The sequence below is a fragment of the Coturnix japonica genome, chromosome 38, assembly GCF_054131305.1.
Source record: "Coturnix japonica strain WE chromosome 38, WE-NBRP24, whole genome shotgun sequence".
Lineage (NCBI taxonomy): Eukaryota > Metazoa > Chordata > Aves > Galliformes > Phasianidae > Coturnix > Coturnix japonica.
The window spans coordinates 826,838-843,036 of NC_140700.1; the positions used below are offsets into that span (position 1 = coordinate 826,838).

At 47.2% G+C, this 16,199-nt stretch overlaps 1 protein-coding gene across 14 annotated transcripts in view; it reads left to right on the forward strand.

Moving 5' to 3' along the window:
* Positions 1–15,989, forward strand: part of LOC116652619 (E3 ubiquitin-protein ligase Itchy-like) — a 260,369-nt gene extending 244,380 nt beyond the window's left edge. Inside the window, exons 1-10 of one of the 14 annotated variants that reach the window (XR_014938695.1) lie at positions 8,769–9,191; positions 9,279–9,378; positions 10,687–10,785; positions 11,278–11,405; positions 11,836–11,956; positions 13,012–13,117; positions 13,304–13,400; positions 13,934–14,006; positions 14,673–14,890; positions 15,646–15,989. Coding sequence is in view for 9 of the 14 variants with exons in the window: in XM_085527001.1 (XP_085383127.1) it covers positions 13,046–13,117; positions 13,304–13,400; positions 13,934–14,006; positions 14,673–14,772 (342 nt within the window). In the remaining 5 variants the exon portion in view is untranslated. Of the gene's footprint in view, positions 1–8,113; positions 8,460–8,768; positions 9,192–9,278; positions 9,379–10,602; positions 10,786–11,277; positions 11,406–11,835; positions 11,957–13,011; positions 13,118–13,303; positions 13,401–13,933; positions 14,007–14,672 lie in introns of those variants that run through there. The other 13 variants (XM_085526994.1, XM_085526996.1, XM_085526993.1 and 10 more) reach the window with 13 other exon arrangements.
* The last annotated feature ends 210 nt before the right edge of the window (positions 15,990–16,199 follow it).

Sequence of the window (16,199 nt, forward strand, 5' to 3'; positions counted from 1 at the left end):
CCAGTACATTTTGGACCAACCCATGGCAAATGGTTGGGCTGTGTTTCCACCCCTGGGGCAAACGGTTCCAAGTATACTGAATGCCCCTCCAGGTGAAGGCAAACTGTGGCTTACATTCTGCAGCCAAAGGAATAGAGAAGAAGGCATTGGCAATGTCAATGGTGGCATACCATTTGGCTGCTTTTGACTCCAGCTTGTGCTGGAGTTCCAACATGTCCAGCACAGCAGCGCTCAATGGGGGTGTGACCTCATTCAGGCCACGGTAGTCTACTGTCAGCCTCCATTCTCCACTGGCATTACGCACCGGCCATATGGGACTGTTAAAAGGTGAGTGAGTTTTACTGATCACTCCCTGATTCTCCAACTGGCGAATCAAATCATGAATGGGGAGCAAGGAATCCCTGTTGGTGCGATACTGCCGTCTGTGCACTGTCTTTGTAGCAATCGGTACCTGCTGCTCTTTTACTCATAGCAGCCCCAAAACAGACGGGTCCTCTGACAGGCCAGGCAAAACAGACAGCTGCTTAATGTTGTCCATATCTACAGCAGCTATCCCAAAGGCCCATCGATACCCCTTATGATCCTTGAAATGCCCCCTTCTGAGGTAATCAATACCCAGTATACATGGAGCCCCTGGGCCAGTCACGATAGGATGTTTTTGCCAGTCTTTGCCAGTGAGGCTTATTTCAGCCTCCAGCACAGTCAATTCTTGAGAGCCCCCAGTCACTCCAGAAATATGGATTGATTCTGTCCCTTCATGACTGGAGGGCATTAGGGTGCACTGTGCACTGGTATCCACCAGCGCCTTATATTCCTGTGGTTCTGATGTGCCAGGCCATCGAATCCACACAGTCCAATAAACTCTATTATCACTTTTCCTCCCCTGACTGAGGGCAGGGCCCCTCTATTGATTACCTGTGATGACTGGAGCAACTCCACTGGTGGTTGGTATGTCTAGTAGTTCTTTCACCCGTGCTCGTAGTGCAGAAGTAGGCTGATCATGCCACTTCCTCATGTCTTCTCCACGGTCACGTAGGTAGCGCCACATGGAAACACGCAGTGCAATCGTACTGTTGTTCTTTGCTCGAGCTGGGAAGCGTGTGCGTTTAACAGCTGAGACTTTTGATGATGCAGGTGAGGAGTAGGACTGGACTAGTTTGATCAGATCCTTCATTACACCTCTTGGCCCGTACGAGGATTGACCTTCATCAGTTGTTTCTGATACTATTACGGGATCATTACGATTAGTTGATGGAAACAATTTCTTGCACATTTCATCTAGTCGGTTTTCTAGCCGTGAGATGGCAGAAACTGCGGAATGCAGCTGGGGGTGCTGCTGATCGACGGTTTGAAGTATTATAAACAGCTCAACAACTTGGGGCCATCTGTCCTTGAATCCTCTAGATGCTGTTACCAATGTCTGTGCAATTCTCTCTGGTTCTGTAGTTGTGATTTTCTGCCACATGTCAGGATCGGCCCTCACTCTCTCAGGATCATGTTCGCTTGGATCAGGGTTGTACAACATTTTCGCCATGGCCAATTCCCTCAGGCACTGAATACCTTTTTGGACAGTATTCCAACTATTAAATTTAGGCTTCAAAGCATCCTTATAGGGGTACCTTTCTCTCACGGCTTCTAACAGCCGCAACAAGAGAGTGGCAGCTCCATCCGAACATCTGCTAATACCTCTGTCAATACCTGCATCTTGGGCAATGCTTCCTAGTTGGCGAGCTTCATTACCATCTAGAGACAAGCTGTTGGCCCCGTTGTCCCAGCAGCGAAGCAACCAAGCAAGGATACCTTCATCTTGACGCCGTGTAAACTCCTTTCTTGAGCAATGGATTTCAGTCAGCTTCAGAGGTCGACGATAGGTGATTTCCTCCTCATCATCAGTCTCTTCTTCATGCCTCTTGGTTTTTCCCTTTGCTTTTTTCGGTACTGCTCCATGCCCGGCACCTGGGTTTTCTGCTGCCCCCCCCCTCTGCTTCTCCTTCTTTTCGTTCTAAACGCATGGACACCCGTTTCCATTTCTTGCCTTCCACAGGGGCAACTGATATTGCTACTGATGCCTCCTGTGACTGATCAGAATTAACTTGGGCTTGAATCTCAGATCGGAAACTCTCTCTCTCCAGAATAGTATGATACAAAGCACGGTATGCATAAGCCAAACCCCACATAAGGTTTACCTCCTTAGATCTCTGACCCAAATACTCACTTAATTTCTTAGGGTCCCTTAGGTGTTCAAGAGTGAAATCCCATGACACTGTGGGTCCCCATGCTTCTAAGACTTTTCCTAAACCTTTCCATATTCCCTGCCAGTCATCATTCTCTGGTTCTGGAGGAGACTTCCGCATAGAACAAATGCATAGGAACATATATGCATTCATTGATAATGATAACATGGATGCAAGTATGAACCCTATCTCAGTTATTGAAAGGCGTGTGGAAATCTGAGAGTACAACCTAAATAAAAAGGGTTTTTTTAGCCTGTACAATGAATTAAACATGGTGGTGTTTGTAAAATTGCCTGTTCCATCTGGGATGAAAGTACTTGTAAGATTCACAATTCCATCTGGGGTGTAGGTGCCAAAATTCTGACCATACCACATCTCATAAAAGTACCAGGCAGGTGTCTCCATCAGTATCCACCTTATTAGGCTATATACCTGCACAATTCCACAACACCAAATTATGGTGTTAATAGTTGACCAATGCTTTAAGAAGATCATAATTGCTATCAATCCCTTAAACAGAGCAACTGGGATGAAGAGTGGATTCATAGCTGGCAGGCTCTGTAAAAGTCAGAGCTTGCTAGCTTTGCTCTAAGGGAGAAAGAAATCCCTTTGTTTTCTACACAAAAGTTAGATAGCAATGCTGAGAATGTACAGCAGCCCTTAATGTTGACAATTTGTCTGGTATTTCAAGGTCACGTTCTCAGTGAGCAGCTACGAAAAGATAACACTCCCCTAACGAAGCTCTTTAAGAGTAAAGAGAGAGTCGTTCTAAAAGCTAAAAAATCTCTATGCCCGCATCCTCCACCAAAAATCTATCACGGATTACTTAGATTTACCTATGCCCGTGACAGGGGAAGCCACCCCGTGCCCCCCCCCCCCCCCCCCCGCCCCCCCCAGGGCCCAGAAAGGAAGGGGAAAAAGGGAATGGGATAAAAAAGTGACAATCTAAGGAGGAAAAACTTATTTTACTAAATATGATATCGAAATACAAGATAACACAATATAATATAATTGAGGCTAACAAATCGAACAAACAGAGAGAGACAGTCCCCGAAAACCGAGAGTCCTACTGTGAACTCTAGGCGACCCGGCTGGAACGCTTCCCACTCTCCGAGAAGTTCGAGAGAAGAAGGAGGGCACTCCAGCCTGGGAACGAGATTATACAGCGTCCTGGTCCCATGACTTATCATTAACCCTGTTGTTCTCTGGGATATGTAGTCTTCTTCTGTGGACTGCACATTCAATAGAAGTATCCATACTTTACATGATGTTATGATGTGGAATACTGATAGAAAAATTACAAAATTACAAAACCATGACACCTACGATCCTCTATGGAGTCTCCTATGGGTCTCAGCGGGGTCCCTATGTGTCTCTATGGGTCTCAATGTCCCCCACTGTAATCCCTGGGGTCCCTATGTGTCCCAGTGTCCCCCTATGTGTCCCTATGTGTCCCAATTTCCCCCTATGGGTCCCCGTTTCTCCCTACAGGTCACTATGTGTCCCTATGTGTCCCAATGTCCCCCCTATGGGTTGCTATGTGCCTCTATGGGGTCTCTATGGCGTCTCTTATGGGTATATCTGGGCGCAAATGTCTTCCTATGGGTATCTATGGGTTTCAATGTGGTCCCTATGTGCCTCTATGTGGTCTCTAATGGGTCTCAGCGGGGTCCCTATGTGTCTCTATGGGTCTCACTGTACCCCACTGTAATCCATGGGATCCCTATGTGTCCCAATGTCCCCCTATGGGTCCCAGTGTCTCCCTATGGGTCACTATGTGTCCCTTTGTGTCCCAATGTTCCCCCTATGGGTTGCTATGTGCCTCTATGGGGTCTCTATCTGGTCTCTTATGGGTATCACTTGGCCCAAATGTATTCCTATGGGTATCTATGGGTTTCAATGTTTTCCCTATGTGCCTCTATGGGGTCTCTAATGGGTCTCAACGGGGATCCTATGTGTCTCTATGGGTCTCACTGTACCCCACTGTAATCCATGGGGTCCCTATGTGTCCCTATGTGTCCCTATGTGTCCCAGTGTCTCCCTATGGGTCACTATGTGTCCCTATGTGTCCCAATGTCCACCCAATGGGTTGCTATGTGCCTCTATTGTGTCTCTATAGGGTCTCTTATGGGTATATCTGGGCCCAAATGTCTTCCTATTGGTATCTATGGGTTTCAATGTGGTCCCTATTTGCCTCTATGGGGTCTCTTATGGGTCTCAGCGGGGTCCCTATGTGTCTCTAAGGGTCTCACTGTCCCCCACTGTAATCCATGGGGTCCCTATGTGTCCCAGTGTCCCCCTATGTGTCCCAGTGTCTCCCTATGGGCCACTATGGGTCACTATGTGTCCCAATGTCCCCCCTATGGGTTGCTATGTGCCTCTATGGGGTCTCTATCTGGTCTCTTATGGGTATATCTGGGTGCAAATGTCTTCCTATTGGTATCTATTGGTTTCAGTGTGGTCCCTATGTTCCTCTATGGGGTCTCTTATGGGTCTCAGCGGGGTCCCTATGTGTCTCTAAGGGTCTCACTGTCCCCCACTGTAATCCATGGGGTCCCTATGTGTCCCAATGTCCCCCTATGGGCCCCAGTGTTTCCCTATGGGTCACTATGTGTCCCTGTGTGTCCCAATGTCCCCCCTATGGGTTTCTATGTGCCTCTATGGGGTCTCTATGGGGTGTCTTATGGGTATCTCTGGGCCTAAATGTCTTCCTGTGGGTATCTATGGGTTTCAGTGTGGTCCCTATGTGCCTCTATGTAGTCTCTAATGGGTCTCAGCGGGGTCCCTATGTGTCTCTAAGGGTCTCACTGTCCCCCACTGTAATCCATGGGGTCCCTATGTGTCCCAATGTCCCCCTATGGGTCCCAGTGTCTCCCTGTGGGTCACTATGTGTCCCTTTGTGTCCCAATGTCCCTCCTATGGGTTGCTATGTGCCTCTATGGGGTCTCTATGGGGTCTCTTATGGGTATCTCTGGGGCCAAATGTTTTCCTATGGGTATATATGGGTTTCAATGTGGTCCCTATGTGCCTCTATGTGGTCTCTTATGGGTCTCAGCGGGGTCCCTATGTGTCTCTAAGGGTCTCACTGTCCCCCACTGTAATCCATGGGGTCCCTATGTGTTCCAATGTCCCCCTATGGGCCCCAGTGTTTCCCTATGGGTCACTATGTGTCCCTGTGTGTCCCAATGTCCCCCCTATGGGTTTCTATGTGCCTCTATGGGGTCTCTATGGGGTGTCTTATGGGTATCTCTGGGCCTAAATGTCTTCCTGTGGGTATCTATGGGTTTCAGTGTGGTCCCTATGTGCCTCTATGTAGTCTCTAATGGGTCTCAGCGGGGTCCCTATGTGTCTCTAAGGGTCTCACTGTCCCCCACTGTAATCCATGGGGTCCCTATGTGTCCCAATGTCCCCCTATGGGTCCCAGTGTCTCCCTATGGGTCACTATGGGTCACTATGTGTCCCAATGTCCCACGTATGGGTTGCTATGTGCCTCTATGGGGTCTCTATGTGGTGTCTTATGGGTCTCAGCGGGGCCCAAATGTCTTCCTATGGGTATCTATGGGTTACAATGTGGTCCCTATGTGCCTCCATGGGGTCTCTTATGGGTCTCAGTATTCTCCTGAGGAAACTGGCTGCCCATGGCCTAGACAGGTAGACCCTTCTTTGGGTAAGGAACTGGCTGGAGGGGCGAGCCCAGGGGGTAGTGGTTTATGGAGTTAAATCCGGCTGGCGACCCGTTACAAGTGGTGTCCCCCAGCGGTTGGTTCTAGGGCCCGTCTTGTTTAACATCTTCATTGATAACCTAGATGAAAGAATTGAGTGCACACTAAGAATGTTTGCAGTTGACACCCAGTTGGGAGGTGGTGTTGATCTACCTGAGGGTAGGGAGGCCCTCCAAAGGGATTTGGATAGGCTGAATCACTGGGCTGAGGTTAATGGGATGAGGTGCAACAAGGCCAACTGCCGGGTCCTGCACTTTAGCCACAATAACCCCATGCAGTGCTGTAGACTTGGAGCAGAGTGGCTGGATGGATGTGAAGAGGAAAGGGACCTGGGGGTGTTGGTCGATGCTCAGCTGAACATGAGCCGACAGTGTGCCCAGGTGGCCAAGAAGGCCAACAGCATCCTGGCCTGTATAAGAACATTACATCACTTATGTTATCCATTCTCGAGACTAATCAATCTATCTTCGGTTCTTCTTTCCCAAAACGCTGTGTTCCATTTTAGGCCCAGACTTCATGCTTCACGTGTTATTCTTCTTCTGAACTTGTCAAAAATTCATTATCTTCTTTCATCCGAGCCATCTGAGCTAGACCAGTCCATTCCATCTGTCTTATGATTTTAACTTATTAACTAGTAAATAGCAATGTCAGCACTATTATTGTCTAACTCTGTTGTTTTATAATTTCACAATAGTCTAACACCCCTACATGGGTCATGGTCCAGGGCTATACAGGGGATACATGAGTAGCATATTGGTTGAGAGATTTACTATTTTCCCTATCAATTGGGCAGAGGACGAATCTCCTTTCAGTGCAGACAGACATCTGCTTGTTAAAACAAGACTCAGGTCTAGTCGAGGCAGACCTGGTCTAACCTGCTGTACAGTGCAAGGATGCGTTATGATGTTATCCTGCACCGTCAACACTGCTAACTGTGCCTTTCTGATAACCAGTGCTAAAACTACCAAATTGACTCCATTAATAAATCATTAAAAAGCTCAGATGAGCTGCTTGTATGCTACAGCACGACTGGCACCTCAGAGGATTTCCCAGTTCTCTACTGCCTTGTCACTTAATACAGTCTGAGTAGGTGGAATTGCCTCTGCTATACATTTAGTAGTTAATATGCTGAGCAAAGATGTTTACATTTTTAGCCTAGTAACGTGGATGACAAAGCATGTATGTAAATACAGTCAGTAGGTTATTTTAGTCTGATTTGGCATCTTCTTAATGTTTAATTCCAGGGGAGTGAGTTTCCTGAGAACTGTGCAATCACAACCAGAAGTTCTATGGAACTACTGAGGATACTGACAAACTTACTGTAATACATGTCATCTGGAGACCTGCACTGAGAATCTGAGAAACAGAGCAGCATGGGGTGATATGATATGGCTGCAATGGAGGTGAACAGCTCAGGGCTGGTTTGGTTCTGACAGATGAAGTTATACAGTCAAACAACTGTAAGGTACTGAAGCGTTATGTCTAGAGGGAAGAAAAAGCGCTGTTTTGCCTTCAAAATCCAGGGCCTTCTGCTTTGGGTCTTCATCGTCTCTTAATTAAGTATTCTCCTTTGTTTTTGCTGTTGTGATTACTTTTTTTGTACTTACAGAAGTTCTGAGACTTAAACTTTGGAAACTGAACTGCCATGCTGACTTTCAGCCTCTCCGAGATTAGCAATAATCTGTACCCTACAGTTGTATTTTTCTGACTGTTGGTGTGGTTTGTTTAAGGAACTATTTAACAACACCCCGTCCCTGGGGAGCTGTCCAAAATTTTTTCAACCTTTTGTACTATCTAAGTTTATTTTAAACAGCCAAGGAGGAGTAATCTCCAAAAGGCCTTTTTTAAAGCCATTGGACTAGGTTTTGATTATCACGTCTCAGGAAGCATCTCTATTCCACCTAGTGCTAACGTGATAAATCAAGAGCATATTACACAAGAGATTCAGGCCTTGCTGCCAGTCTTTTATGAATCAGAACTTTGTTTCATGTTGCCAGATATTCTGGTCTCCCTTTCAGGAGATTCCTTTACTGTATAATAAGAAGGCCAATGGCATCCTGGCTTGCATCACCAACAGTGTTGCCAGCAGGAGCAGAGAGGTGATTGTTCCCCTGTACTCAGCACCGGGGAGGCCGCACCTCGAGTGCTGTGTCCAGTTTTGGGCCCCTCACTACAGGAAAGACACTGAGGCCCTAGAACGCGTTCAGAGGAGGGCTACAAAGCTGGTGAAGGGTCTGGAGCACAGGCCTTATGAGGAGAGGCTGAAGGAGCTGGGATTGTTCAGCCTGGAGAAGAGGAGGCTCAGCAGAGACCTCATTGCTCTCTATAACTTCCTGAAGGGAGGTTGTAGTGAGCTGGGGGTCGGCCTCTTCTCTCGTGTCATTAGTGATAGGACCAGAGGGAATGGCTTCAAGCTGCAGCAGGGGAGATTCAGGCTGGACATGAGGAAGTATTACTGCTCTGCATAAACCTGCAGAGGATGGGAAAGGACAGTCACCTGTTTGTAAGTGCTTTGTGCTGATGGAGTTTGCGATCCGCACGTCCAAAGAAACACAGCGCGAGCATTTATTGCCTGCGGAGATGAGCTGCAGGAGGCATCTCCGGTGCAGAGCTGGATACCGAGAGTGGACAGAAAGCAAAGGGAGGGGAGGGGAGGGGAGGGGGACGAGGGCGAGAAAGGAAGGGGAAAGGGAAGGAGGGAAAGCGAGAGGAAAGACACGAAACGAGACGTTAATTTTGGATCCTTTTCCGGCAGCCGCCCCCCCCAACAGGCCCCAGCCCGGCCTGAGCCACGTGACAGGAAGTGCTTCCTGCAGGCGGCGGTGAGCACTTCCGGGCCATGGCGGCATGGCTTGGCGGGGCCGGTGAGCGGGGTCGGGAGGAGCGGGCTCTGTGCTGCGAACGGGGTCGGGCCTCGGTGCGGGGGCACGGAGGGGCTGTCGGGGGAGGAGCTCGCGGCGCTGGCGGCACGCAGAGGCGATGCGTGCGGTGCCACCGAGTGCGGCGGGGGCCGGGGGGCGGCTTCGTCCCGGGGAAGGCCGTGCGAGCATCGAGCTGTCGGTGCGGCCTTGGGATGCTGCCTGCAGGGAAGCGCGGCGGGCGCTGTGCCGGGTGCCGAGCCGTGGCTCGCGCTTTGCTCGTCCTTTGAAGGCTGAACTGTAGGCAGTCGGTTTGCATCGGGTTGGAGGGGCCGGCGCTGCCCTGAAGGTGAGCGAGAGAAGCCGGCAAAGGAAGGGTGAGTGGCGGGATCCGAGGAGGGCGTTTTGTGTTTGTGTGCGTGTCTGTTGTTTGCCTGACGTGTTGGTGTGCGTTGTTGTTCCAGGTGTGTGAATGAGGACTCCCCGTGGGAACTGGCAGCGAGCAAAGGAATGGAGCGACGGGCCTGGGTGCCGTGTTGGACTGCGGCTGTGGAGCCAACGAAGGTGTGTCCGATGTCCTTCCTCTGGCTGTGGGTGAGCGGGACGAGTCAGGGCTGCGGTCCTGTGCGGTGGTGTTTGTTGACTGGGACCGGCTGCCTGAGCAGAGTGGGGGCAGGGAGAGGGAGGTCTGGAAAGCGGCAGCAGTCAGGAGCACGTCTGTGTCACGGCCTTATCTAGATCAATCTATGATTGATAGATCAATCTATGATCTGCAGACAATGTTATGATGTGGAATAGCAATAGAAAAACTGCAAAACCACGACAGTATGGCAGCCCGAAAAGATTCCCTTGTGGAAGAAGGGGGAGGGTGAAGGAGGCCGAGGGCCATTTCCTATGTGTTCCTATGTGGAACGCCAGTGCCAGCAGTGCGGCCGCCATTTTAGAACCTTCACCACGTCACCTTGGTCACCGCTGCCGCGCGCAACGCAGTCGCCTCTGACAGCTGTGGCAGCTAACAGCCATGTCAGCTGCAAAGAGGGCGAGGGTGGAAGTTTCCCCAGTTTCATGCGGGAGGATGGAGCTGGGGGCCCTAGGACTAAGAAGGAGGAGGGGGCCCGCCATGACCATCAGGCAGAGGAGGGGTAAGAGAGCCCAGTTCCATCGCGCCTGCACCAGCCTGGTGACGAGCAACCATGTGGAGCCCATGGAGGTGGATCCACCTCCAGAGGAGCCTATGGAGGTGGATCCGCCCGCGGCATAGCTGGCCTGGCACCACACCACCGTGCCAGGCCCCGCATTGGCACCATCACAGCTCCACCGTGGCTGGTCCAGGCGCTGAGCTCCTTACCCGCTGTGCGGCCCACGCCCCCGGAATCAGCTGGGTGGCATTTTTTGTAACATCTGCTCCTCCTTCGGGCTTCTTCTGCAGCCACGTTCTGTGGGCCCCCAGTCCCATCTTTACCCAGTTTTTCTTGTTGTTTTTTTGGTTAAGTTTAGTTTTAGAGTTAGGTGTAGGTTGTTGTTCATGTTTTCGAGTTAGGCGTAGGTTTTTGTTCATGTTTTACTGTTAGGAGTAGGTTAGGAGTAGGTTTAGTGTTAGGAGTTGTTGTTTTCCTGTTCGGAGTAGGTTCCTGTTCTTGCTGTAGTGTTAGGAGTAGATTGTTGTTCCCATAGTAGAGTTAGCCATAGGTTACTGTTGGTACTGTAGGGTTAGGCGTGGGTTCCTACCAGCAGCTGGCAGCAAACAGCGCTCGCTCGGTAAGCACATGTCTGCTTTCTCCCCCGGAGCCGTGAGTGCGACTGCCATGAGAGCGGAGGTCTGATGCCATCTGCGAGGGATGGGATTTGCATCCAGTGGCTTTTCCGTTGCAGAATGTCCAGCAGCAGAGCATGAGTGGCTGTGAAATGAAGCTGGGCCTCAGGAGAGCAGTCTGGAGCTGCGTCACGAGCTTCCTGCGTGGCCAGAGCAAGGTAGGTGTGCCTTACTGTAAGCGTGCACTGAAGTAGTGTTGGTTAAGCACAGCTCACTCCTCTGTCTGCAACAGATGGGCTTTCTGCGCGCTTTATTGCTGTGGCTGTAGAATTTCCCTCTTTCTTCTCATCTGATTTGCGAAGGCTTTTTTGTGGGAAGGTTTTGAGGGATGAGGGAGTAGAAATTGCTTTTGTCACGAGTCATCTGGAAAGGTTTCACGGAAACGGTGACATTTGCAGAAGGAATGTATTGGCATTGGCAGTTGTGCAAAGTACTCATTGGGATAGAGAGGAGGGAGTACCTGCAGAAGACCATTCTCTTCTGGTTGTGAGGAACTGGGGAGAGCTCAGACTGCAGCTTAAGCAATGTTCTTTTCTCACACTATGGGTCCTGTGTTACGTTCCCCGGAGTTTCATCTCTCCTTTAGATTCCAGTTCATCTGACAGGATAGGCTTGAACTCAGCATAATATCTGCTTCTCCCTGGGTTCAGGTTCTTCGGGTCTCCTGCCTGCTTTTCACCCTTTTATTAATGGAGAGTGGAGTTTCTACGACAGAGCAAAGTTTCATGATTAACAGAAACAAATATGGTGCTTTCCAAATGGACGTAGTTGTTTCTTGGTAAGCTAGCAGTCCTACTTATCTTCACCAGTACCACTTGACCTCGGTTTTACCTTGTCATGGATAATGACTGAGATTTCTGGGGAGGATATTAGATATCTGATAAATACAGCTCTGCCTTTTTTTCTTCCTCCGAGTAGCAAGGGACTGCTGTGCCCTTATTAATATCATCAGTGAGTAGATGCTGCCTCCTGTTTGAACCAAAAACTTTCCATAGTTCAGTGGTTGGAAACATAGGGTTTTAACTTAAAATTGATTGCTCAGACTGACGGTTGTGAACAGAATTAGAATACAGTTACACAGTGCTCTATCCACAGAACTTTCCATCATTTTTATTAACACGGTTTACGGTTCGTTTCAAAACAAACTAACAAAGATGAACTTGGGTTAGCGTAGCCCATTTTAAATGATCCTTCTGCGTATTTTCCAGGCTGGTAGCAGAATGGAGACTTTCCTGAGGCGCTGAGGAACAGACACAAGTTTTTTTTGAAGGCTTCAATGAAATTCTGCCCCAGCAGTATCTGCGGTCCTTTGATGCTAAGGAGCTGGAGGTAAAGGATTCTTTGACTGTTGCCAGATCCATGCTGCTACACGTAATACTTGAATGTTGTTGTCGAACGGAGGGAGGAAAGCTAACGACCACACCTGTCATTGACATATGATCAGCTATTCTCGTTTATTGCTTGGCTGCGTGTACATTTATAATACGGATAATTAGCTCATACGTATTGCAAAAGTGGAGCTCATCATTGGTTCCCAATTACATACCATCCCCGAGTATCTTAACAGCTTGTTGTTATCAACTGAAAGTTACTCCCTTGCTGAGTTCCCAGAACCATGGCTAGTTTCCCACCATCCCAGGGCATCTTGTTATTCTCGCTGCCCTTGCAGGTGGTATAACTGCTTGATTAACTGCACCGTTTACGACCCTTCTCAGCTAACTAGCTGTAAAAAACACTCTCTACAGAATGTCAGTCAGTGTCTGAATAGCAGAATTCATTAAGGCTGGCAGTTCTGTTTTCAGGATGCATGAGAGAAGCCTTATGTATCAGTTAGTATTTGGTTACTGTGTTGTTCTTCACTTTCTTCTTTGCAACCAACTTACATGTTTCTAACGTTAAGATTCTGCCAGCATAAATTTTTTGGCTAACAGTGTTTTTGTAATCCTTGACCATGTGATTTGCATGTGTTTAAAGAGTGAGCAACTGGAAAGCAAGGGAGATAAGAACCAAATATCAGCGGATGATCAAATTACTGAGTGGAGCAGGTTTTAGCTGCTTTTGATCTCTCCAAATTATACTCTGCAGCAGAACGTCGTATTTCTAGCACAGAATGGTATGGTTAGGCAAAGGCCAAGTATGCATTGTTAGTTTGAATGTCTAAATACAAACATTTTCGTGACTGGGGTTTCTCTTTTGTGGCCTCTCCACATTTTCTTTGTGAGCGGATGTTATTATTTGCTATGGAAGTTTGAGAGCTTAATATTAAAAACGAGCATAATGCAGGTGCTTTGAAGTACAGTAGTATTGAAGTACAATGGTCTTGCTATAGAAGCAAAGTAGTAGCTTGTAGTTTCCATGTTTATGATCCTTTTTCTCCCCTAAAGGTGCTCCTGTGCGGAATGGAAGAAATTGATGTGAATGACTGGCAGAGGCAATACCATCTACCGGCATGATACCAGAACCAGCAGACAGATACTGTGGTTCTGGCAGGTTTGTAGACTTCTTTTTTCCTCACAAGAACACAGCAGCAGCTTAGTGAGCAACAGTCAGAATTGCTCAACAGATACATAGCATGTAAATGTAAATGGTAACTGCTAATCCAGCTGTCCTAGGGGTGATGGAGAAGTGAACGTCTCAATATTGAACTTGACATCAGTGTTAATTATTATCTTTCAGTTTGTGAAAGAAATAGATAACGAGAAGAGAATGAGACTTCTACAGTTCGTTACTGGAACGTGCAGATTATCAGTGGGAGGATTTGCTGACCTCACAGGTAACGAGACCTCTTTAAACCATTTTATGCTCATGTTTATTCCTTTTTTTGTTGTTGTTAATAAGGACCAAGCTGTGTGTTTAAGGGTCTTTTTTAATGAATTTATATGGAATCCTTTTTCCGAGTCTTGCATATTGGAAGAGTTGTGACAGAAAAAGGGATGGAGGGAATGTGAACACGCCTTGCATCAGTGACTTGATCCATGGTTTGGACGTGGTCCTGGCAGGGCAGCCTGCTCTGGGTATCCCTGCTTGATTAGAGTGGAAGGACTAGGTAAACTCCAGAGATTCCTTCCAGTACCAACCCAACGATGTGATTCAGTGGTTGAATTTCTTTGAAAACCGCTTCATATTTATGCATTTCACTACGTGGATTTCTTCAGAGGGATGTAGTGAGAGACAGATGTCTTTGTGCTCTGCAAGTAGTTATAGTCTTGTTTTCTCTTCAAGCCTTTCACGCTCTGTTGTCATCTATTACCTACTGGTATACATGGGCAGTTAGACCTAAGAATTCCTTGTTTGATTTTTGTACAGGGAGAAACGGACCCCAACAATTTTGCATTGAGAAAATTGGGAAGGAAAACTGGTTACCTGGAAGTCACGCCTGGTAAGTACGAAGGATCAAACTCTGCTGTGGTTCTGTTCTTACAGATGGCAATCTACTTTGAGGTTTTAGGAAGTGGTTGTGATATGGAAGTGTCTGAGACTGTGTGAAAGCAAAACACTGGGTTATGGCAGTAAGCTCTGCTGAGTAATAGTTGAACTTCTGAAAAGCAGTTTTGTTGTGGAGCTAATTCCATTGTAAATGCCATGGATTTGCACAGCACTAAAACATGAAGTAATAAACAGTACTTTTTTCTAAAGACTTTGGGATTGATCTTTCATTATCACTACACCTGATCTTGTCAATGCAAATAAATAGCCACATTCACGCACCCTCTTGGCTGGTTAAAATGTAGCTTCTGCTCAGTTTCTCAGTTGGTGCTTTGTGAAGATGCTCAGATTTTAACTCTCAGATACAGAAGAGATAAGGTGAGACTTGTTACTAAATACGTTGCCAGTTCTGGAAAGTTATCGCTGCTCAAGTGCTTGTTGTGCTTTAGCTCTCACTTTCATAGATAAATGCACGTCAAGATACAGCTGTTTTAGACAAATCCAGTTGTACAAATGCAGTTATCCCTCTGAACAAAATAATTCATACGCCTACATTCCTAATGGATTTTTTGGTGGTTTAAACTATTGTTCAATACTTAAGGTTTCTCTTTGTTTTCAGTTTCAGTCGCTTGGACCTCCCACCGTATAAGAATTATGAGCAGTGGAAGGAAAAGCTGTTATTTGCAATTGAAGAAACAGAAGGTTTTGAGCAGGAATAGCTGCGATTTGCACCTTGAGGAATGTGAACTCAACGTGATGTTCTTCTTCGCTTCTTCTGCTTGTTGCACACTTCCTTGTAAAGCAGACTTGACTTGGATTATTTAACAATAGTAGCGTGTAAGTAAATGGATGTTATCCTGAGGTTTTATCCACGTAAACTCTGGATTTCTACTGAGCACTTTCAGAAACCAAAAGAGCAATCAGATATGGTGACAAAGGAATTCTGACCCGAGTAGAGATTTAATACAGCTTTGGGCTCTGCTTTGTTCTACCTTTCATTACTTAGAATGTGTCCTTAACGACTGAGAGATTTTTTACAATATTTTTGTCTCCTTATTAGTAGCATATTTTGCTACTGATGTACTGGGAAGTTCATTAGTAGCTGCAATGCTGCAGCAACGTCATCTCGTCTTGACAGCAGTGTTATTAGAGCCAACTTGTAACCGTCCTCTGCCCACTCTGAGCAAATTCATTGCTTAAGCTATTCTTCGAGCTCAGGGGGGCTGGACTGTTTTTCCTTGCCTGGAGTCTGCTCACATGCCAGTGGGACTCAGACTACTGTTAAGGGGACGTCAAACTGCGGCACAAATCCAGGGTGTAGCTTTGCTTTGTTTTCCTCACAGTCTTGCTAATTTCAGCAAAGCAAACATCTGCCCAAAGTTGCTTGTGCCCTCTGAGGAGTTCTGATCTTTTTCTATGTAACACATCTAGCTTTTAGAACTATGTTAACGCTGTGGCTCTTCACTTGTTTTGCAAAAGACAAGACCACCTGGGATTGCACTGATTCAATTGAGATTCCCATTTGCAGACTGATGTTTCCTGTCAGAAGTGTTAATGGGCGTTATACTCATTGTTTTTCTTCCACATTGCAGTCAGTTTTCTCTGAAGACTTCTTTGGTTTCTCAGGAAGAGGTACAAAATAACTGGATTTTGAAAATGATGGTTCTTATAATTTTTGGTGATGAACTGATAATGCAATATTTGCAATATTAATTTTATCAGTTATCGGAGGTCTTGAAAGTTTATACATGGATTCCAGACTGTGTACATATGCTCTATTGAACAAGGACATGAACTGGGATCAGCAGCACTGGATGGTATAATACTGTACTGAAATTCATTGTCGAAATTTCCTTGTATTGTAATTTCAAATAACTCGTGTAACTGTAACAATATCTCCGTAAGTCTAATGCTTTTATAAAATGACTCAAAGAGATGCTCGTCCTGTTATTGGTTTGGTGTTATGTAGCACGAGTGTAGAAATGAAGGATTGAACTGCTGCTGGGGGCTGCAGGTAGGCTGGGTTTCTGTCGTGTGCTATTTCTGCCTGCTGGGGATGTGAGCGGGTGTTGGGCCCGAGCCCCGCTCGTGTTGGTCACAGCACAGGGGCTGCGGGAAACACTGGGAGATCAGAGTGGGGAGAGCC